General features: G+C 37.1%; 1 protein-coding gene across 1 annotated transcript; it reads left to right on the plus strand.

The window, feature by feature from the left end:
* The first annotated feature begins 2,155 nt into the window (after positions 1 to 2,155).
* LOC308495622 (ankyrin repeat domain-containing protein 26-like) lies at positions 2,156 to 16,027 on the plus strand. Its single transcript, XM_081080591.1, has 5 exons — positions 2,156 to 2,287; positions 3,708 to 4,637; positions 5,977 to 6,126; positions 9,221 to 9,724; positions 15,961 to 16,027. Exons 1-4 carry the CDS (start codon positions 2,276 to 2,278, stop codon positions 9,317 to 9,319), a joined length of 1,191 nt encoding a protein of 396 aa, XP_080936717.1. The 5' UTR covers positions 2,156 to 2,275; the 3' UTR covers positions 9,320 to 9,724; positions 15,961 to 16,027.
* The last annotated feature ends 2,130 nt before the right edge of the window (positions 16,028 to 18,157 follow it).

Consider the following 18,157-nt stretch of genomic DNA (forward strand, 5'->3'; position numbering starts at 1 on the left):
AATAACATATGGAAATAAGAAAGAGAATGAGGTGAAAGCGTGATTTCCTTTAGGCTAGTATTTAGCATACTCTGGGGAGTGGGCAGCAGAATTATACTTAGAACATTAGGACCAGATGGGAAAACTTCATAAAGATCTAAAGGTTGCCTAGTGAAACAAAACATAGTTTCTTAGCTTTAGTTTTATATTCTGAATTCAAAAGTATCAGTTAAAACTGTATGTATTGTAAATGAAAAAGCACCTTCCGAAACCAACAATCAAATATTTCTTGGATTTTCTATGGCTTTATATATTTTAGAATTGACTTTCCCAGCAGTGATGGGAATCTCAGCTGTGTCCGCAGTCTGTCTCCTCTTCTCTGTCTTCTTCCTTAAACCCCAGTGCTGAATCCTCAAAGGTGAAAAGAAATTTTCAGAATAGTAGAGGAAAACATTTCAGATATAAGGAAGGGTGTACACTGATAAATGCATCAGAAGTAAGTCATTCCGGAAACAATGAATGACATTGCAGTTGAATCTTAGGGTGTTGTTCAAAAGGTATATTACGAGGTAGAGAACAGAGTATATAGTGCAACTCGATGTGTTTGTACTGCATTTCTAAATTGTAGGGTTTTTTTCTGATTGTTTTTCTATCGATGTTCATTGAATGAATTTGTGGATGAATTTTTGACATGTTTGTATGCCTTTCACTTTGTGACATCTCATATTTCCCAAATGGTTTGTTAGCTAATTAGAAGTGTTAGCTAATTAGAAGTATTTCTTAAGTAAAGTAAATATTCAGGAAAAGATGACGCTTAATTTGAAGTCTCAGTTGATAAGATGTTATTTTCTGTATTTATAAAGATTATAGCTTTTATCTAATTGTTCTAAGTAGTTCGTTTTAACTAATACATAGATTTGTCAGCAGGACAACACCTAGGAATGACATCAGAGGAAGGACAAGCGAGGCTTGATGGAAACGAAAAGAACTACACACATGTATGTGAAATTTAATTTTAAATTTCTAGTATAATATGGTTTTCTGTGCTTTAATAATATAATAGAGTCCAATTGAAATTACCTTCCATGCTAGCCTTTTAGAGTCAAAAGGTCATAACTGAATGATATTTATAACATTTGAACTAGTTACAAAACTTAAAATGTTGTTAGAATCTATAGATATTCATAGCTCAACTTTATCTTTGGATTGAGGCAAAAAAAATAATAATAAAGTCCTGAATGTTGTTTGCTCCTTTAATTTTTATAACTCCCTTAAATAAAAAAGAAAGTAACATCAAATACTGAATCACATGATGAGACAGTTGAAATTATGAACCATGTAAAAATGATGGCCACTGATTCAGGCTCACGTGAAAGGAGTCATGATTTTCAGGGGTTCAAAATGTGCAGTTCCGTATGGCTGGTCACTAAGGCCAAGGTTAGAGATGGATTCTTCCTTGTGACCTCTGTGTAATGGACTCTGCGTCTACATTCAGGGAGAGAATGGGGTCATGCACTCAACTCAACTGCTTTTTAAGAGAATCACATCTTCTCAGGATGGGACCTTTGGTTGTTAGGACACAAACAGTAACTTTCTAATATCTTTTCTTTCAGTGTAGGAAATCAGTAAATATGATTTAATTTTTTGTCTGCTCTTACTAGTGGGTATTGAATAAGTTAGAATTGGATGCAACAGATAATTATATCAATGTATAACACGATGTGTAACACTCATAGTGTATAATGTGAATTAATATTTAGGAATTTACTTCTCTTACTGATTGATGTTAATGATGTGGGCTTCTAATTAAAGTTTGCCTATTCTCCAGTTATTAATCTTTAAAAGATATTCTTAAATTCACTGTAGGGGCTCACTATTTAAGACATGGTGAGGTGAACTATTTTAAATGAGAAAGCCTCTGTGACATTAAAAATCATCTACTGTTTCATTTTTTGGGTGGATTTAACATATAACCAATTGTTTAGTTCAAACAGTGACAAAATTAGTTTTGCGGATTCATGTTTTTCTTCTAATTTAGACTAAGGCAAGTTATTTTTCACTTTCTAATTAAAGTCCGATAATTTGGGAGTAAGTAAACGTAGATTAAGATTTTTAACAGTTAAATTTTAGTTATATTCTAATTTTTCTTTGTTCATATTCGATTCTCTAGGTTGTACAAGAGGAAAACAACACTCAGAGGCCACTTTCCCGAGAACAGGACAACAAAATATTACATGACACAGTTCTGACCAATTGCCTTCAACAACAAAAGGAGACAGAAATAAATCTTAAGAAAATGAATTCTGAGGTATTTTGTTTAGTCATTTTCAAATATGTGTGTATGTACATATTTTAAAAACCAATGTTGTACATATGGGAATTGTAGAGGATTTTAAAAGTGTGTGTGTGTGTGTGTGTGTGTGTGTGTGTGTGTGTGTGTGTATTTTAGGGAGAGTGACATTTTTGGTCCATTGCAATAAATGATATTCTTGATTGAAATCCTTTTATGTCCAACAGTCAAGTAGTGACGTTCCCAATGTGTCATCTAAAGGGGAGGTTTTCAATACTTTTTACAGGGATCGATGAGCTTTCTACAATCTCAAAACTATTGTTACTAATAACAGAAGTTTCAATTTGAGGCAGTGATTTCATCCCCTTGCTGTATTAGTAGAGAGGTCAGTTTTCACTTCCGCTGTTTTTAAGGAGTAGAAGTATAGCCAGTGCAGAGACCATCTTTTAGATCTCATTCTCCTACTTTTGAGAAAAGGAACAATTTGTTCCAAGTAGAGTCCTATTTCAGTGCTAGGAACTTTTGAAGAAAATTGTATGCCATGATGCATACTTAGTGATAATTTATTGGTGAGTGTTTTATTCAAAGAAGTCAGTGTGTTTTCCCCTATTTCTCATTTATTTCTCCTTTAAACATTATGAAAAGGAAACAACACTTAAGCAGCAGCAAATATTTTCTAACAATAATTTTCTATTTTCTAAGAAGAGCTCTATAATTTTTAGCCTATTTACCCTGAGTTTTTTTTGAAATCTAAGGCTTCTTTTGAATTTATATATTTACACTAGAAGAGCAGCAAGCACCCTATTGTAGAGTCCAAAGTCCTGGGAAAAAATCCTGAACTTGCTCATCTTTGTAATCATTCTATTTGAAATTGTGATAACGAAGAGTTCATTGATGTATAAAGAAGTGCTTAGCGTAATGCCTAGATTTATCAGTGATTAGTAGATTTCATCTTACAACTGACTCTGAAAATATTAGAAAAGTAGAATATCTTTTGAGTATTCTTGGGAAAAAAAATTCTAGGAAATGTAATCAGTCCAAATGTATGCAGAGTGAATACTCTTACTGTGGGATAGGTGTATATTCACACGGTGACCTCTATTTTAAAATGTAGTCAGACTTCTTAATCTTCTATTTGATGCCTTCTGGGTTTGCTGCCTTTCCAGTTCTGAGACTCTTAAAATTCTCTGATGATTTTAAAATTCTCTTTTTCACTTTCATGGATTCAGCATCTTATATTATTATTTTTTTAACTTTGGGGAATTTATGCTCGTATAAAGTTGGAGGTTTGGATTCAGCATTGTATTTTTACAGTGGGATATCCACGTACTGCAACCTTTTCATTATATAAACACTTAGGTTCTTCTTTAATTTCAGAGGATATCATGATATGTCATTTCATTGAGTGCTAGCTACAAGTCTCCTTTGTTTTACTTAGGATTCTGAGAGTTACGAAAAAGCAAAAGACATGTTGCATGAAAATCACGTGTTGCAGGATGAAATCGCCATACTAAGACTACAAAGGGACACACTCATAACTCAGAAGCAGGAAATGGAAAAAAAATACTTTGAGGACACTGCAAATGTAAAAGAAAAGAAGGACCGTCTTCAAAAGACAATAAAACAGAATGACGAAACGCTAACAGAAACAGTATTTGAATATAACAGACAGCTTAATGTCCCAACAGCTGAGAATACAATGCTGAACTCTCAACTGGAGAATGAAAGACAAAGCAAAGAAAGATTGAAAACAGAAGCGGAATCCGACCATCATCATGAGTTTAGTAAGCAATTAAGACCCCTACAAAATTCTTTCCAGGAATTAAGAGATAAATGCTTGCATTTCGTGGACAACATCGGGTTTGCTATGTGTAACCTAAAAGAAAACAGTGAGATTCATTCTCAGCAACTTCCTAAAGCTGGAAGTAAATCCAATAGCTTAGACACTGAGCTCCCTCACGCAAGATATGATGTCAGAGAAAGGACATTGGTTTCTGAACCTGTACTGAAAGACCTAAACCAAACTCAGTGTCAAGAGGAGGAAATTGAACACATGAATCAAAGGGAACCAGAAAAATTGAACCCGTATACTGGAAAGCTGGAATCCCTAAAGGAGGAAAGATCTGACCTACAGAGTGGAAACATGCTTCTTCGAAGGCAACTGGATGATGCATTCCACAAAAGTGACAATAATGAAAAGTCAGGAATGAATATTGAAGAGCAGCTTCAGGGGCTTAGAACAGTGCGTCAAGCTGAATGTGAAAAACAAGATCCAGTGGTGAAAGAGAGCCCTAAGGAGTTAGTCAGCAAATTGAATCACTTGAAAGGAAGAATGTGCCAGTATGAAAACGATAAATCAGAAAGAGAGGTAAGTATCCAGAAAGATAGTTTTCACATTTCCTGAAAGAAAATTCAATGTTCAAATATTTGATGATGGCTAAATGTTGAATCTAGCAGAATATTAAAAATATATAGATTACAAATGTATTTGCTCTAACAGCTTAAAAGCATACATTGTATCCAGCAAACAAAACTTAGACCTGTGAGGTGCTTTACTTTGAGTAAAGGCATTGTGTTGACTATGAAATTTTAAGGTATAAATTGTTATTAGATACATATTGATATGAATGATTTAGTCTTATACTGCTACAATAATAATTTTCATCTTTCTGTTACCACATTGTAATACCATTATGAAGCAGATAAATGGAAATGCTCCTATGCAAACTGAGTTTTTAGAGATAGAGGTTCAATTAAGTGGATTACCTAGAGAGTTAATTCTAGATTTCCCACATGAACTGAAGTGTAGATGCTGTCCCTTTCCCTCAGTAGTTTCTTCCACATTTTAGTTGGTATAATTTTGTTTTTATTCATGTCAATTTGATATAAATTGGAACTATTTCAGTCTCAAATAATGTATTCTTAGGACCTGTGACCTCTTTAAAGGCAGCTAATTTTTCATTAAATCATAATTTGGGACAAATGTGAGGAGTTTTATCAAAACTCTACTTGATTTAATCTTCCCATTGCTATCTATAATTGTCCTTGAATATTTTTACAAATTCATTTTTCTCATCGCAAGGCCCATTTACTATCATTTGGACATAAGTTTGTCCATTTCAAAGAGAATTTAGCAGTCTCTGATTTATTAATTTGGCACTGGGTCTCCATTTTCAGACGAGTGAGGGGAGGCAGGATTCATGTGTAGCAGGAAGGGAGGTCCAGGCCATGAAGACCACTGGAATGAGTTTGCTTTTCTTCTAAGATACAGGAATCTGTTGGAAGGTTGTGAGCAGTGGACTGCATATGTGAGGACCTGTGAAGTCAATTTAAGCCTGTGATAAAAAAAGGGGGAAAACATTCCACAATGTATACTTGACGACCGCTAGTCCCACCGACATACCAATTTCCCCTTGAGATGTCAGTAGATTGTTAAGCTCTGCGGCTTCATCAGGGGAAGTGGAGAGTGGGGCTGAATCTGTTGTTCAAGTAACCTTCGTAATAGTGAGTGGGCAGCAGGATAACACCTTCTGTGTCTTACCCAGATTCAGTAGACAGAATTGTGTCCAAAAGAAGAAAACAAGGTGAACTGATGCATGGGGTGATCTTTTTCGAGTTACATATTATATTAATATGTTAGAGTTAGCAAATTTTAACATAATTTAATAGATGTGATTATAAGATCACTAACAGAATCATCTTTCTAGATGCTTGGGAGACGATTTCAACAAGAGCTACCTGACTCCACAAAAAAACTGTCTATGTCAGAGGCTTCACTGGAGGATAGATCACGTTACCGTATGAATTCAGAAGCTGAGACACAGGATTTCAAGACATTAGAGCATATCAGGAGTCAGGTATGTGTGAAATGTAACCTGTCAACAGTTCATCTATAGTTGATTAATATAAAGTGTTTTAAGACCCTGATTTTCAAGGGCAGCTTTCTTTTGTGTTTTCGGTGTAATTAATTTATTATAATTTTATTATCTTTATAATGCACTTCTTCCTTAAACTCTGGCTTCCATCCTGCTATTTGCAACGTATGTTTTTTCTTATATCTATACCCTTGGTAACGTTGAGAAATAGGCAGCATTCCTCATAGAAATCGAGAGACTTTCTTCCTACTAAACAATATTTTGTAGTGATATCTCCATTACCAGGATGAAGCAGCCATTTAAAATCAGAAGATAATGCTTACTAGAACGATTCAGAAATTTGTCTTATTTCTTATCATCACTTTTGTAAATGGTTACAGCATTGGTATATATTTCATGGACTTCAAACTAACTTGTACAGAAAGTTCAGTATACAAACCAGTTGAAGTAGGCATTTCCTTCATTTTGTTTTCATTTTTGAAATATTGTAAAAGTGTAGAAATATGTTGATCATTATAGTATGCACACCCACAATAGAGAATTAAGAAAATAATCCAGATTCACTATATTTGTGTGTTTTTTAATCTTCATTGGGATGCAATCCCCATATCATATTTCACCATTTAAAATATACAATTCAATATCTCTTGTTACATTCAGAGAGATGTGGAACTATCACCACAATTATAGAACATTTCCATTACCCCCAAAAGAAACCCCACATCCCTTAGCTGTCACCCTATCTTCCTGTCTCTCCCAGCCTCAGGCAACCACCAATCTACTTTCTGTCTCTGTAGATTTGCCTACTTTGGATATTTCATGTAAATGGAATCACACGATGTGAGGTCCCTTGTGACTCGCTTCTTTCACGTAACATCACGTTTCCAGGGTTCCACCGTGTTGTAGCACACATCAGTTGTGAGCTATTTCTTCCTATTGCCCAATGTTGCTTCACCTTGTGGACAAAATACTTACCCATTCATCAGCTGATGGAACTTTGTGTTGTTTCCACTTTTTGGCTGTTAATAATTCTGCTATGAACACGAGTTTACAAGTTATGGTGGGAGCCAGTGTTTTGATTTCCCTGCCCCCGGATTTCTGGCTCCCAATCTGGCCTCTCCATGAAGCTTTCTCTGACTGTTTGAACTCTCATTGAACCCGTGTTCCTCAGCACTTGTCGGATAGTCTGTGCAGAGCAATCAAGCCCTAAATTTGACATAGTTTCAATTTTTCATGAGAGAGAATTCTGTCTTTCTAAGTATAAGTTTGTCTAAGGGGAAATAGTATTTGATGTGATGGCACCTATCCTTGCATAAATTGAAAATGTTTTCTTCAACAGTTGTTAGGATAAAATTAAATATTTTATACCAAACCAATACTTCCCCTTGGAGACATTGATATAATTAAACTTTTATTCTGAAAATATTTCTCACAATTATATATAAAACTGAAAGCACATCTCCAATAGAAAATTGTTCAGTGAAATGCTCATGTTCCCCCTGTCCATAAAAATAAAAAACTAAAATAAAAGGGAGCCAGCCCTTCCTGTCTGCAGCCAGCCAGGGTGTACAGGTCGATAGCACATTCTAACTACAGCTCGGAGGACGGCTTTTCTGATCTGCCAGAGCGTGCTGCTTCCATCTGCTCCTCTGAGTTCTGACACATCCCCACAGAACCAGTTGCTGGGAAGGAATTGATTTGGAAAGTTGGCTTTAGCACTAGAGTCCGTTATTTCCATATCAGTGGCTTTACCCTGCCTCTCACGGTCATATAAATTGTATGCTCAATCCAGGAGGTGGTATTTGCATTGTAGTCCATACTCATTATGGACTACACTGAGTGTACATAGGAACGTATACATTATTACAAGCAGAGAAAATGTACTGTTGGCTCTTGGAATTGGTAAAAGGATTTTAGTACTGGGGTTATATTCTGGGCTTAATGCTCCCCATTTTTTGACATTGCTGATAGTTTGATGAATGATTTCAGTGTAACTGGTGTAAGAGACCACTTCCATTCGCATCCCATCTGTGTAAAATATCAAATTTTATTAGAACCTAAAATACAGCAACAATAATGCTAACTGCAAACCCTTTGATTTTACTGTGTGCCATGTCCTTTTCTATTACATATGTTCCCTAATTTAATCTTCCCAATATCCCAGTGAGGTAGATGCCACTATTGTCTCATTTTATACATGAAGAAACTGAGACCCAAAAAATTTAAGTATTTTGCTCAAGGTCACCCAGCTAATAACTGGTGGACTTGGGATAAAAACCCAGGCATTTGGGCTCTTATTTAGTTACTGCCCCTCAAACTATTCCATGACTATCTGACTGCCCCCAAGAGTAGCCTGTTAACTTTCATAATCACTGGACTAGCCTGGTAATTCACTTATGTGAATATTTAAAATTAGAGTTGATGGGATGCTTGGAATACAGTATGTTTGATTTCTTGGGTATTTGTACCACAAGGTATGATAATTGTGAGAACTCATTCAAGAAAAAGTGCTCCATACCTCGTTGCTGACTATCACTGCGGTCACAAAGCTCCCTTTGGGAAGCTCTGCACCAATGCCACCGCCTAGTTCACAGTTCAAAGCACTTCTGGAACTCTTTTTCTGGAATGGCCATCATTGCTGTCATCATATTACCCTTGATGTCCTGAATGTCATCAAATAGTCTTCCTTTCCATATTTTCTTTATCTTTGGATAATGACATATTTAGTCACTGGGGACCAGATCAGGTGAGTAGGGAGGGTATTGCAATACAGTTATTTGTTTACAGGCTAAAAACTCCCTCAGACACAGTGCCCTGTGAGCTGGTGCATTGTCGTGATGCAAGAGCAATGAGTCGTTGGCTAAAAGTTCAGGTCGTCTTAACTTTTTCACACAATCTTTTAAGCAATTCCAAAGAGTAAACTTGGTTAACTGTGTGTCCAGTTGGTAGAAATTCATAATGAACAGTCCCTCACATATATATAAAAAAAGGGGAGCAACATCATTGCAACAGGTTTGCGAACTTAATTGTCAGATGTCATAGATCATCAGTAAACATAACTTTTTCTTTATTTTAGCTGCAAGAAGCAGGAGCTCGACATCCAGAGGATGCACGATGCACTGAGAAGATGCAAGATCACGTGCAAAAGTATAAGTTAAAGCAGCACAGAAAATAACTTGAGTATTTATAAAGCAGATGTGTAGTGTAGTATGACCATTAGATCAGTTATAACAATAAACACATGAGTGTGAAGCTGGGTCAAAATGTCAGCTTTGAGCTACCTTGAAAAGAATAATTTGTGTACATTATCTCTAATTTTGCACATTATGCAAAATTCACAACTAGAAAAATAGCACAATTGCCAAATCATGCGCTTTTCAAATTGTAAGATTTTATGTAGTTGCACCATAGATATTTGTTCAGTGATTATGTGGTATGCTTTAAAGTCAATGTGTGAGAATAATTATGTCAAAATATTCACTTTAGGCTTGAAGCTGAAAATACTGACCTAATACTGATAATTCAAAAGCTAATGGGCATAATCGAACAACTTCACAGGCACCTGTCAGGTACAAGTTTGGTAAGTGAATCTCTTCATTTCTGTCATACTGCAAAGGAATTTCTATGTCTGTCATAGTACCATATAAGGATATTTTAGACAATAAGAACAGTCTCATTAATAAAAGTACTGTATTCATGTTGATACTACTTGCTGGGAGTAACGTAATTCCTCTCCACAGAGAAAGAAATCTCAGTTCATAAAATTAATGATTTTTGTAGTAAGATTTTTATAGAAAAAGATTGTGATAGTCTAAAGGCAACATTTGACATACACCATGTTTCAATTATCCTTTCGTTTGTCCAACATTTGGGTTTTTCCAACTGTTGGCTATTGCTATTTATGCTGCCACAAACATCGGACTACAAATATCTGTTTGAGTCCAGGCATTTGAGTAATGATTTGATCCAGAATTCTAAATTTCCCTTGAAATCTAAACCCTTTAGTGAGATTTGGAGAATGAATTACTTTTAATGTTCTAATTTGTTTTCTTCATCATTAACGAATACTGGGTCATTAGGCAAATGTTTCCTGAAAAGAATATACTTTTCTCCTTGTTGGATTTTGAAAAAGAAAAGAGATGCCAGTGTAAAAGTAGAAATGAATGCCCAATCAAGTCCTTACATAGTAACATAGTGCTTCTAGCTTTGCAAGTTTAGAAACTAATCTTTTTCCACTCACTTGAGTTAATCATACGCTTTTAAAGATTGAACAGTTCGATGTCAGAAAAGATTGATGTGTCATCCAGGATGACAATTTCCTGATGGACAGTGAAAAACGTGTCACTATCTTTCCTAAGCAGAGCAACATTCCTCTGCCATCCTCCTGTCCTCTGTAGGAGAGGCTCCCTAGGATTTCTCATCATAAGATCGCATTGTGACCCCTGAGGTGGACCAATGACATAGATGTACCTTCCAGCTGGTGTCTTTCAGTCACAGTAGCCAGGTCTAAGCAATTTCATTAGACAGTCATGCCCATCAAGGGAAACAGAAGATTGTTCTGATGGTCCTTCTTGTGGCCAAAGAAACTTTGAAAAAAAATTTTTGTCTAGACTTCTTGTCAATTAAGTCACATTATGTTGCTAACATACTTTTCATATGAGTGACATGATAATGTGTTGATAAGGAGTCTTACATGAATGTGAGTTCCATGAGTTGTCACATCACAGCTTTATAGAGAAATCTATTATATTAAGGTATCAAAAATTGAAAAATTGGGGATTTGTGGTCAAGATAGCAGAGTAGGTAAATGCCATGCTTGCCTCCTCTCACGACCACATCAAAATTACAACTAAACTACAGAACAATCATCACTGAGCATCACCTGAAGTCTAGCTCAACCAAAGTCGTCCTACCTCTAGGGACATACAGAAGAAGTCACCTCGAGACTGGTAGGAGGAGCAGAAAAACAGAACGAGCTGATGCCAGACCCTTGTGCGACTGTCAGAAGTCTAGAGGGATATCTTGCTTGTCGAGGTCCACTAGGGGTGTGAGACGTCCCAGCTCCACACCAGGCATCCTAGCCCAGGATTCCAATGCTAGAGAGAGATGTCCCCATAGCTTCTGGCTGTGGAAACCACTGGTCATTCTGGTTGGGTGAGATGAAAAGGGTGGCTAGAGTCCCAGTTGATTCTTTTATAGGGCTTGGAATGGGCTTACTAACTGACAGATTCATTTGCCCTGAACTCTAACACTGGGCAGTAGTTCAGGGATATAAGGGGAGGAACTAAGTTTTTTGCCTTTAGGGTGATGGCTGGAGGGGAGCTTCTTCCCACACAGAGGTGCTTGTGGAATCCATTGTTTCTGTACTGATCCATCACCTGTTGCAGTGTGAGACATAGACGGCCTCCATCTCTTGAGTCTACATCAACCTGGCTAACACTGTCCACCCACCCTGGTGATTCCCTGAGAACCTGCCCCACCTAACTTGAGAGCCAACCCAAGCTTCTTCCAGTGACTTTTCCAAAAAAAAAAACATCCTGTCTTGGCTCATGCTGCAGACTTGCCTAAAATCTCTCAAAGGTTCACAAAACCTAAACAAGCGTTATGTGGCCTCAGCTGTCCTTTACTTCTTGCTGTGTAGACCCAAGATGGCACTAATGGAAGCTGGCTATGGTTCATAACTGGAACTCTTGAGGCACCTCCAAAGCCGGTGCAGGTGGCGCCATCTGCATCCTGCTTTGTGGTCAAGCTAGGTGGCCCTCTGCAGGACATAGGCTGCGGCTGAACTAGGCCTGGGGGTGGGCCACTTCTAGGAGTCCCTAGGGCTGACATACCTGGTGGCCATCTTTGGACAGAGCAGGAGCATCACCGCTCTGGTGCCTCCCAGAAAGACACAACCAAAGTGTACACAGGGCAGACACCAGTGCCCTGCTAAAGCAAATCCTGCTCTATAGGGGCAGCCCCTGCAAAAACAGCTCCTCCACTGTAGTCGTGGTCAGTCCTCACAACCACACAGTCTGAGCATCAATCCCTCCCATTGACATGCAAACAGCAGCCAAGGCTGCACTACAACAGGAGAGCACAGAGAACTCACACAAGGGGCAGAGCTGCCGCCCCCGGCTCTGGGTGACAAGGAGGCTGTGCCGCACGGCCCCACAGGACACCTACTATATAAGGCCACTCAGATAGGCCTGGGAGACACAGCAGTCCTACCTCATACACAGAAACATTCAGAAGGAGGGAGCCAACATGGGGAGTCAAAGAAACATGCCAACTAAAAGAACAGAAGAAACCGCCAGAAAAATACTGAGCAAGATAGAGACAAGCAATCTATCAGATGCAGAGTTCAAAACACTGGTTATTAGGATGCTCAGGGACCTCAAGAAGAACTTCCACTAAGACATAGGAAACATAAAAATGAAGATAGAAAACATAAAAATGAACCAGTCATAAGTAAAGAATAAAATAACTGAAAAAGCGAATGTCTTAGAGGGAATGAAAACTGACTAGATGAAGCAGAGAATCGAATGAGTGATTTAGAAGATACGGTAGCAGAGAATACCCAGTCAGAACAGCAAAAAGAATCCAAAATATGAGGACAGTTTAAGGGACCTCTGAGAATGTCAAGCATACCAACATTATCATATGGGGTACTACGAGAAGAAGAAATGAAGGAATTCGAAATGTACTTGATAATGACTGAGAACTTCCCTAACTTGGTAAAGGAAATGGACATATAAGCCCAGAATTTCAAAGAAGATGAGCCCAAACAGGCCCATACCAAGATACGTCATAATTAAATGCCAAAGTTTATAGGCAAATAAAGACTTTTTAAAACAGCAAGAAAAAAGCGGTTAGTAACCTGTAAAGGAGCACCCATAAGACTAGCAGGTGATTTCTCAAGAGCAACTTTGTAGGCCAGAAGGGATTGGCACAAAATATTCAAAGTGATGAAAGACATGCCTACAACTAAGATTTCTTTACCCAGCAAAGCTATAATTTAGTATCATAGGACAGATCAAGAGCTTTCTGGAGGAAAAAAAAAAAAAAAACTGAAGGAGTTCATCAGTACCAAACCAGTATTACAAGGAATATTAGAGGGACTTCTTTAAAAGTAACAAAAAAGGAAGAACAAAAATATCAATCATAAAATAGCAGTAACTACATATCTATGCACAATTACTTTATGTGTAAATAGATTAAATTCTCCAATCAAAACACAGGGTGGCTGAAAGGATAAGAAAATAAGATCCTTACATATGCTCCCTACAACAGACTTGCTTCAGATCAAAAGACACAGAGACTGAAAATAAAGGGATATTTCATGAAAACAAAATAAAATTTAAAAAGCCGAGGGAGCAATACTTGTATCACACAATATAGACTTTTAAACAAAGGCTATCACAAGAGTTGAAGAATGACCCAGATATCCCACTTCAGAGAATTTATCCAAAGAAACCGAAAAATGCCAATTCGAGGCGATGTGTACATCAATATGTTCACTGCAGGATTCTTTACAATGGCCAAGATGGGCATGCAGCCTATCAATGGATGAATGGATAAAGAAGAGATGATACATGTATGCAATGGAATATTGCTTGGCCACAGAAGGAAATGGGCTCTGGCCATCTGTGGCGGTGTGGATGGACCTGGAGGGTACAGTGCTGAGTGGAGTGTGTCAGACCGAGAAAGATGCACTGTGACTGTGCTTCTAAGTGGAATTGAAGAACAGAACAAACAAACAGAAAAAAGTTCATACATACAAAGAACATTTTGTTGGTTGCCAGCTGGAAGGGGGTTTGTGAAGTGGGTTAAAAGGGGAGAGATTAAAAAGTACAAATTGGTTGTTACAAAGTAGTCATGGGGATCCAGGGTATAGTACAAGGAATGTATTAATGATATTGCAATAACAACACATGGCATCAGATGAGTACTAGGTAATTTAGGGTGATAGGTGGGAGAGGAGTTAGGAGCAGGGTGGAAAAGGTGAAGGGGTTAAAAAGTACAAATTGGTAGTTACTAAATAGTCACGGGGATGTAATGTAAAGCATAGGGAATATAGTTAATACTATGACAATAACTATGTATAGTGCCAGGTGGGTACTGGATGAGTCAGGGGAATCAATTTGTTAAATTACTTAAATTCTAACCACTATGCTGTACACCTAAAATTAATATAAAATAATATTGAATGTCAAAAAATTGAAAAATTTGTAAGCACACCCAAAACTGATGAAGCTTATACCAAAATAATGAGGGACGATAGGTTCCTAGGGGAAGTAATTAGGATCTCGACAGAATTATCAGCCACCATAAGGTCTACCCTGTAAATCAAAAGTTTAATTACGACAGGTTTCAACGAATTCGATCAATAGCCCCCCAGGTGAGATAGTACCTGGGTTAAGATATTTGATTCACACAATGTGAGAGGAAGCATCTGGACTGGGAAGAAAGGATAGCTCCAACTGACTTAAGCCTTCAAACAAGATGGTGGAGTGTACTTGCGAAAGGAATTTCAGAACACTTCCATAGGTCAGGTCAGGTCCCAAGGAATAGGAAGTTATTCAATAGAGCAAACAAAAATGGAAAGGCGAATAGTAGATAATGTGAACCTTATGAAAAACGTATGCATTCTGAGAGAAAAACAGGACAAAGTATGCTGGTCAACATCCTAAGGGTGAGGAGCTGCCAAGATCTGAAAATAACGCTATGTTCACAGTCACAGTGATAAGAATCCCCATGAAATGTACCAGATGAGCTGATCCACAGCAAGTCATGGTGTATGAGTGTGTGGTTGAGGGACACTGTCTATGAGGAGCTCCAGGGGAAAAAGGAAAGTACAGATGACCTCAGTAAAGGGGTCAAGGCTGCCACTGTAGATGAGGGAATGTGGTTTGAAGCACTGGGATGTAAGGAACTGAGAGCATTTAAAAAGAGGAAGAGAAAAGGGTCAAGGCCTGACCACCAGGACTGCTGTTTAGAGATGAGTTGGGCTGAGAAGACTATAGAAAGGGTGTGGGCATCCTTATCAGTTGCTGCTGAGAAGTAAAGCAGGACAAGGACTAAAAGAGATGACCCTGAAAAATGTTTTCGCGCAATTATAAGGACAGAAAGTCAGGCTCTCATGTAAAAGAAGAGATTAAGTGGCGAAAATATGGACCTGGGGATGAGACCACATATTAAAGAGGGTTAGAGTCTAAGGAGAAAAACAGGATGACAGAAAAAGTTACAGGAATCAAGAAAAAGTTATGCTTTTACATAATATAGAGAAGATAAACTTTAAAGAGAAAAATATTTACTAGAAAAGGAGAAATTGAAACCTATGGAAGAACGCTTACAGAGAATGAGAGTCTTCATCTGATGCTCATGTCAGATTATCACAATGTAAGGGGGACTGCACAGGAAGTTTTCAAAGATTATCATACGAAAATGTGATTCCATAAACCCTGTAAAATCTTGAAATGTTGATGAAAATGTCTCTGGGAGCATTTCTTGAAACTAAAATGTAAAGAGAACCACTATTTAAATCTATTCTTTAACACTTAGTATTTTTACATGTAAAAGCCTCTGTTTTTAAGAAAGTTTGGCAATTTAAATTCCAGGAAACCAATGATGACACTGTAAAATCCATTTCAGCTGCTTTAAGAAATGTCATTGTTTTTGAACTCTGTCCTTATTGGCATCAGGTCTACAACTACATTTTATACACCTGTGTACACATATTACTCATGAGCTCATGAGGAATCATATTTTAAAGAAAGAAGAGTGAGTCTCTAGATTTTTAAAATTAACTTTCTTTAAAAATGTTTTTCAAAGTCTGAGGATGAAAAGGAACAATTAAAGTACTATGAGAAGTTAGAATCTCTGCAATATAATATGAATCAACAAAAGAAGAAAAATGATGAATTAGAGACAGAGGTTACCAGGTAAGGTTTTAATATTTCAGATCATGTCAACCATTAATTACTATTTCATTATAATTCTTACTTTATGAAAACCTAAGTACAAATGTATTTCATACCTGTAATTTTCATAATTAAACAAGTTATCCTACTTACGAATTTACATCAGAAACTCACAGCACAAACTTGTGTGAATGCCAAAATATTATACCTACTCTTGAATGATTCCTAAAACTATAATGACCGTGTCTTTTGCATATACTGTCAACTGCACTCTTCCTGGTCTCCCTTGAATCTTTATTTCTGCAGGATGTCTGTGCTCTCTTTGGTGATCTTTCCTTCTTTTGGTAGTGTTCTTCCCTTCAGCATTCTAACAGTTTAATGTCTAAAAACCTATCTGTGGTATTGTTTAACAACATCAGAATTGTTATTGATTTGGCTTCTATGTTCTTTCTACTTTTTTTTCAGTTATAAAATATGTCATACATACCAAACCATATGTATGACTTAAAAAAGAATGAGATGAGTAATCATCTCACTCAGATAATAATGGAATCTTTCCCAACGTCTGGGAAGCCCGCACGTGGCTTGCTTTCTGTTTACTTGCTGCTTACTGAATGAAGTTTTTTCTCTGATTCTCCTCAGTGTTTTTTCTCCCATGTCACTGTCTTTCTCTGCATTGTTTTGTATTCTTCTCATTTTGTTAACTTTGTGCTAGCAAAGATCTCTTCGTAAAACAGACTCGAAGAGACTGTGACACATTATCTCTCCAATTTCCTTTCTTCTAAAGCCCTGCCCCTTTCCTTTCCCCTCCACTCAGACTTCAGATTTTTCTTTCCGATTTCTCTTTCTATTTTGAATGATCTCTTGTTGGTACGTACTTTCTTTTCTTCTGGTAGACTGTGGTCAGTAGGCACCGAATGGTATTTTGGTGTCTTTTCAAAACATCCACATATATTATACTTTTCTTCTTCACCTTGGATACTAATCTCTGGTTTATAGCTGATATTTAATATGTTTGATACTAACAATCTTAAGTGGATATTAATAATACTTTAATTATAAGAGCCTTACATTTTTACAATATGAAGTCTGTATCATATGTATCACAATTGTTTTATGTTACTTACCTAAGATTATAATTTAATTAGTATGCTTTCAAACTCTTATACTGGAACAAATAGGAGAGGATCATAATTTATAGATTTGTTTATTTTGTATGATAGACATATCATCTCTTTAAATAATTACTAAACATTTACTCTTAAAGAATTTGACTTACTCGTTTTCTACAATTCTGCAGACTGAAGACCCTCTTTCAGAATACAAGGATGCTACATGACAGTCAAAATGGACAGGTTAGTTTCCTTGGAGATTTAGAACCCAATCAATCTGAAATGGCTATTCAGATGACTAGGTTAAAACAGAAGGTAATTTGTAATCCGTTTGGGACCCAGAAATCACTTAATTTGGGGAAATAGAAACCACTCAATGCTTTGAGCAGTACAATATTGATTTCTCTCTTAATTGTACAGACTCAAGCAGTGAAAAATATAGCTTATTTTCTATATCATTTTTCTATAAAAGGGCATACTGTTACCACTCCTATGTCTCAACCCTGGCTAGTGATCTAAAGCCAAGAAGGACACCGTTGCATGACCCCAAAGCACTGGCTCCAATCTTCATTGAGATATAATGAACATAGCATGCAGTTCCATCATTTAAAGTATGCAGTGCAGTGACTTTTAGTGTATTCAAAGCTTTATGCAGTCATCATCACAATCAGTTTTACAACATTTTCATCACCCTGGAAAGTATCTGTGTGCTGTTAGCCTTCACCGTGTGCCAGTCTGCCCTTCCCACTCTTCTTAGCCCTAGGGAACCACTAGTGAACTCGCTGCTCCATATTGTGGTTTTGATGTAGTTTTTTCTGATGACTAATGATGCTGAGCAATCTTTTCCCATGCTTATTATCCATTTGTATAACTTCTTTGAAAAACTGTTGTTTCGATTCCTTTGCCCTTTTAAAATTGCACTGTCTCTTTCTTGTTGAATTGTAAGAGTTCTTTATATATCCTGGATACAAATCGCTTATGAGATATAGGATTTTC

This window comes from Rhinolophus hipposideros, assembly GCF_964194185.1.
Source record: "Rhinolophus hipposideros genome assembly, contig: HAP1_SCAFFOLD_207, whole genome shotgun sequence".
Classification (NCBI taxonomy): Eukaryota; Metazoa; Chordata; class Mammalia; order Chiroptera; family Rhinolophidae; genus Rhinolophus; species Rhinolophus hipposideros.

Excerpts from the sequence above, each read along its gene's own strand:
- LOC308495622 (XM_081080591.1), top strand. Across the intron at positions 4,638-5,976 it reads ACGATAAATCAGAAAGAGAG|ATGCTTGGGAGACGATTTCA; the intron begins GTAAGTATCCAG and ends TCATCTTTCTAG. Across the intron at positions 6,127-9,220 it reads TAGAGCATATCAGGAGTCAG|CTGCAAGAAGCAGGAGCTCG; the intron begins GTATGTGTGAAA and ends TCTTTATTTTAG.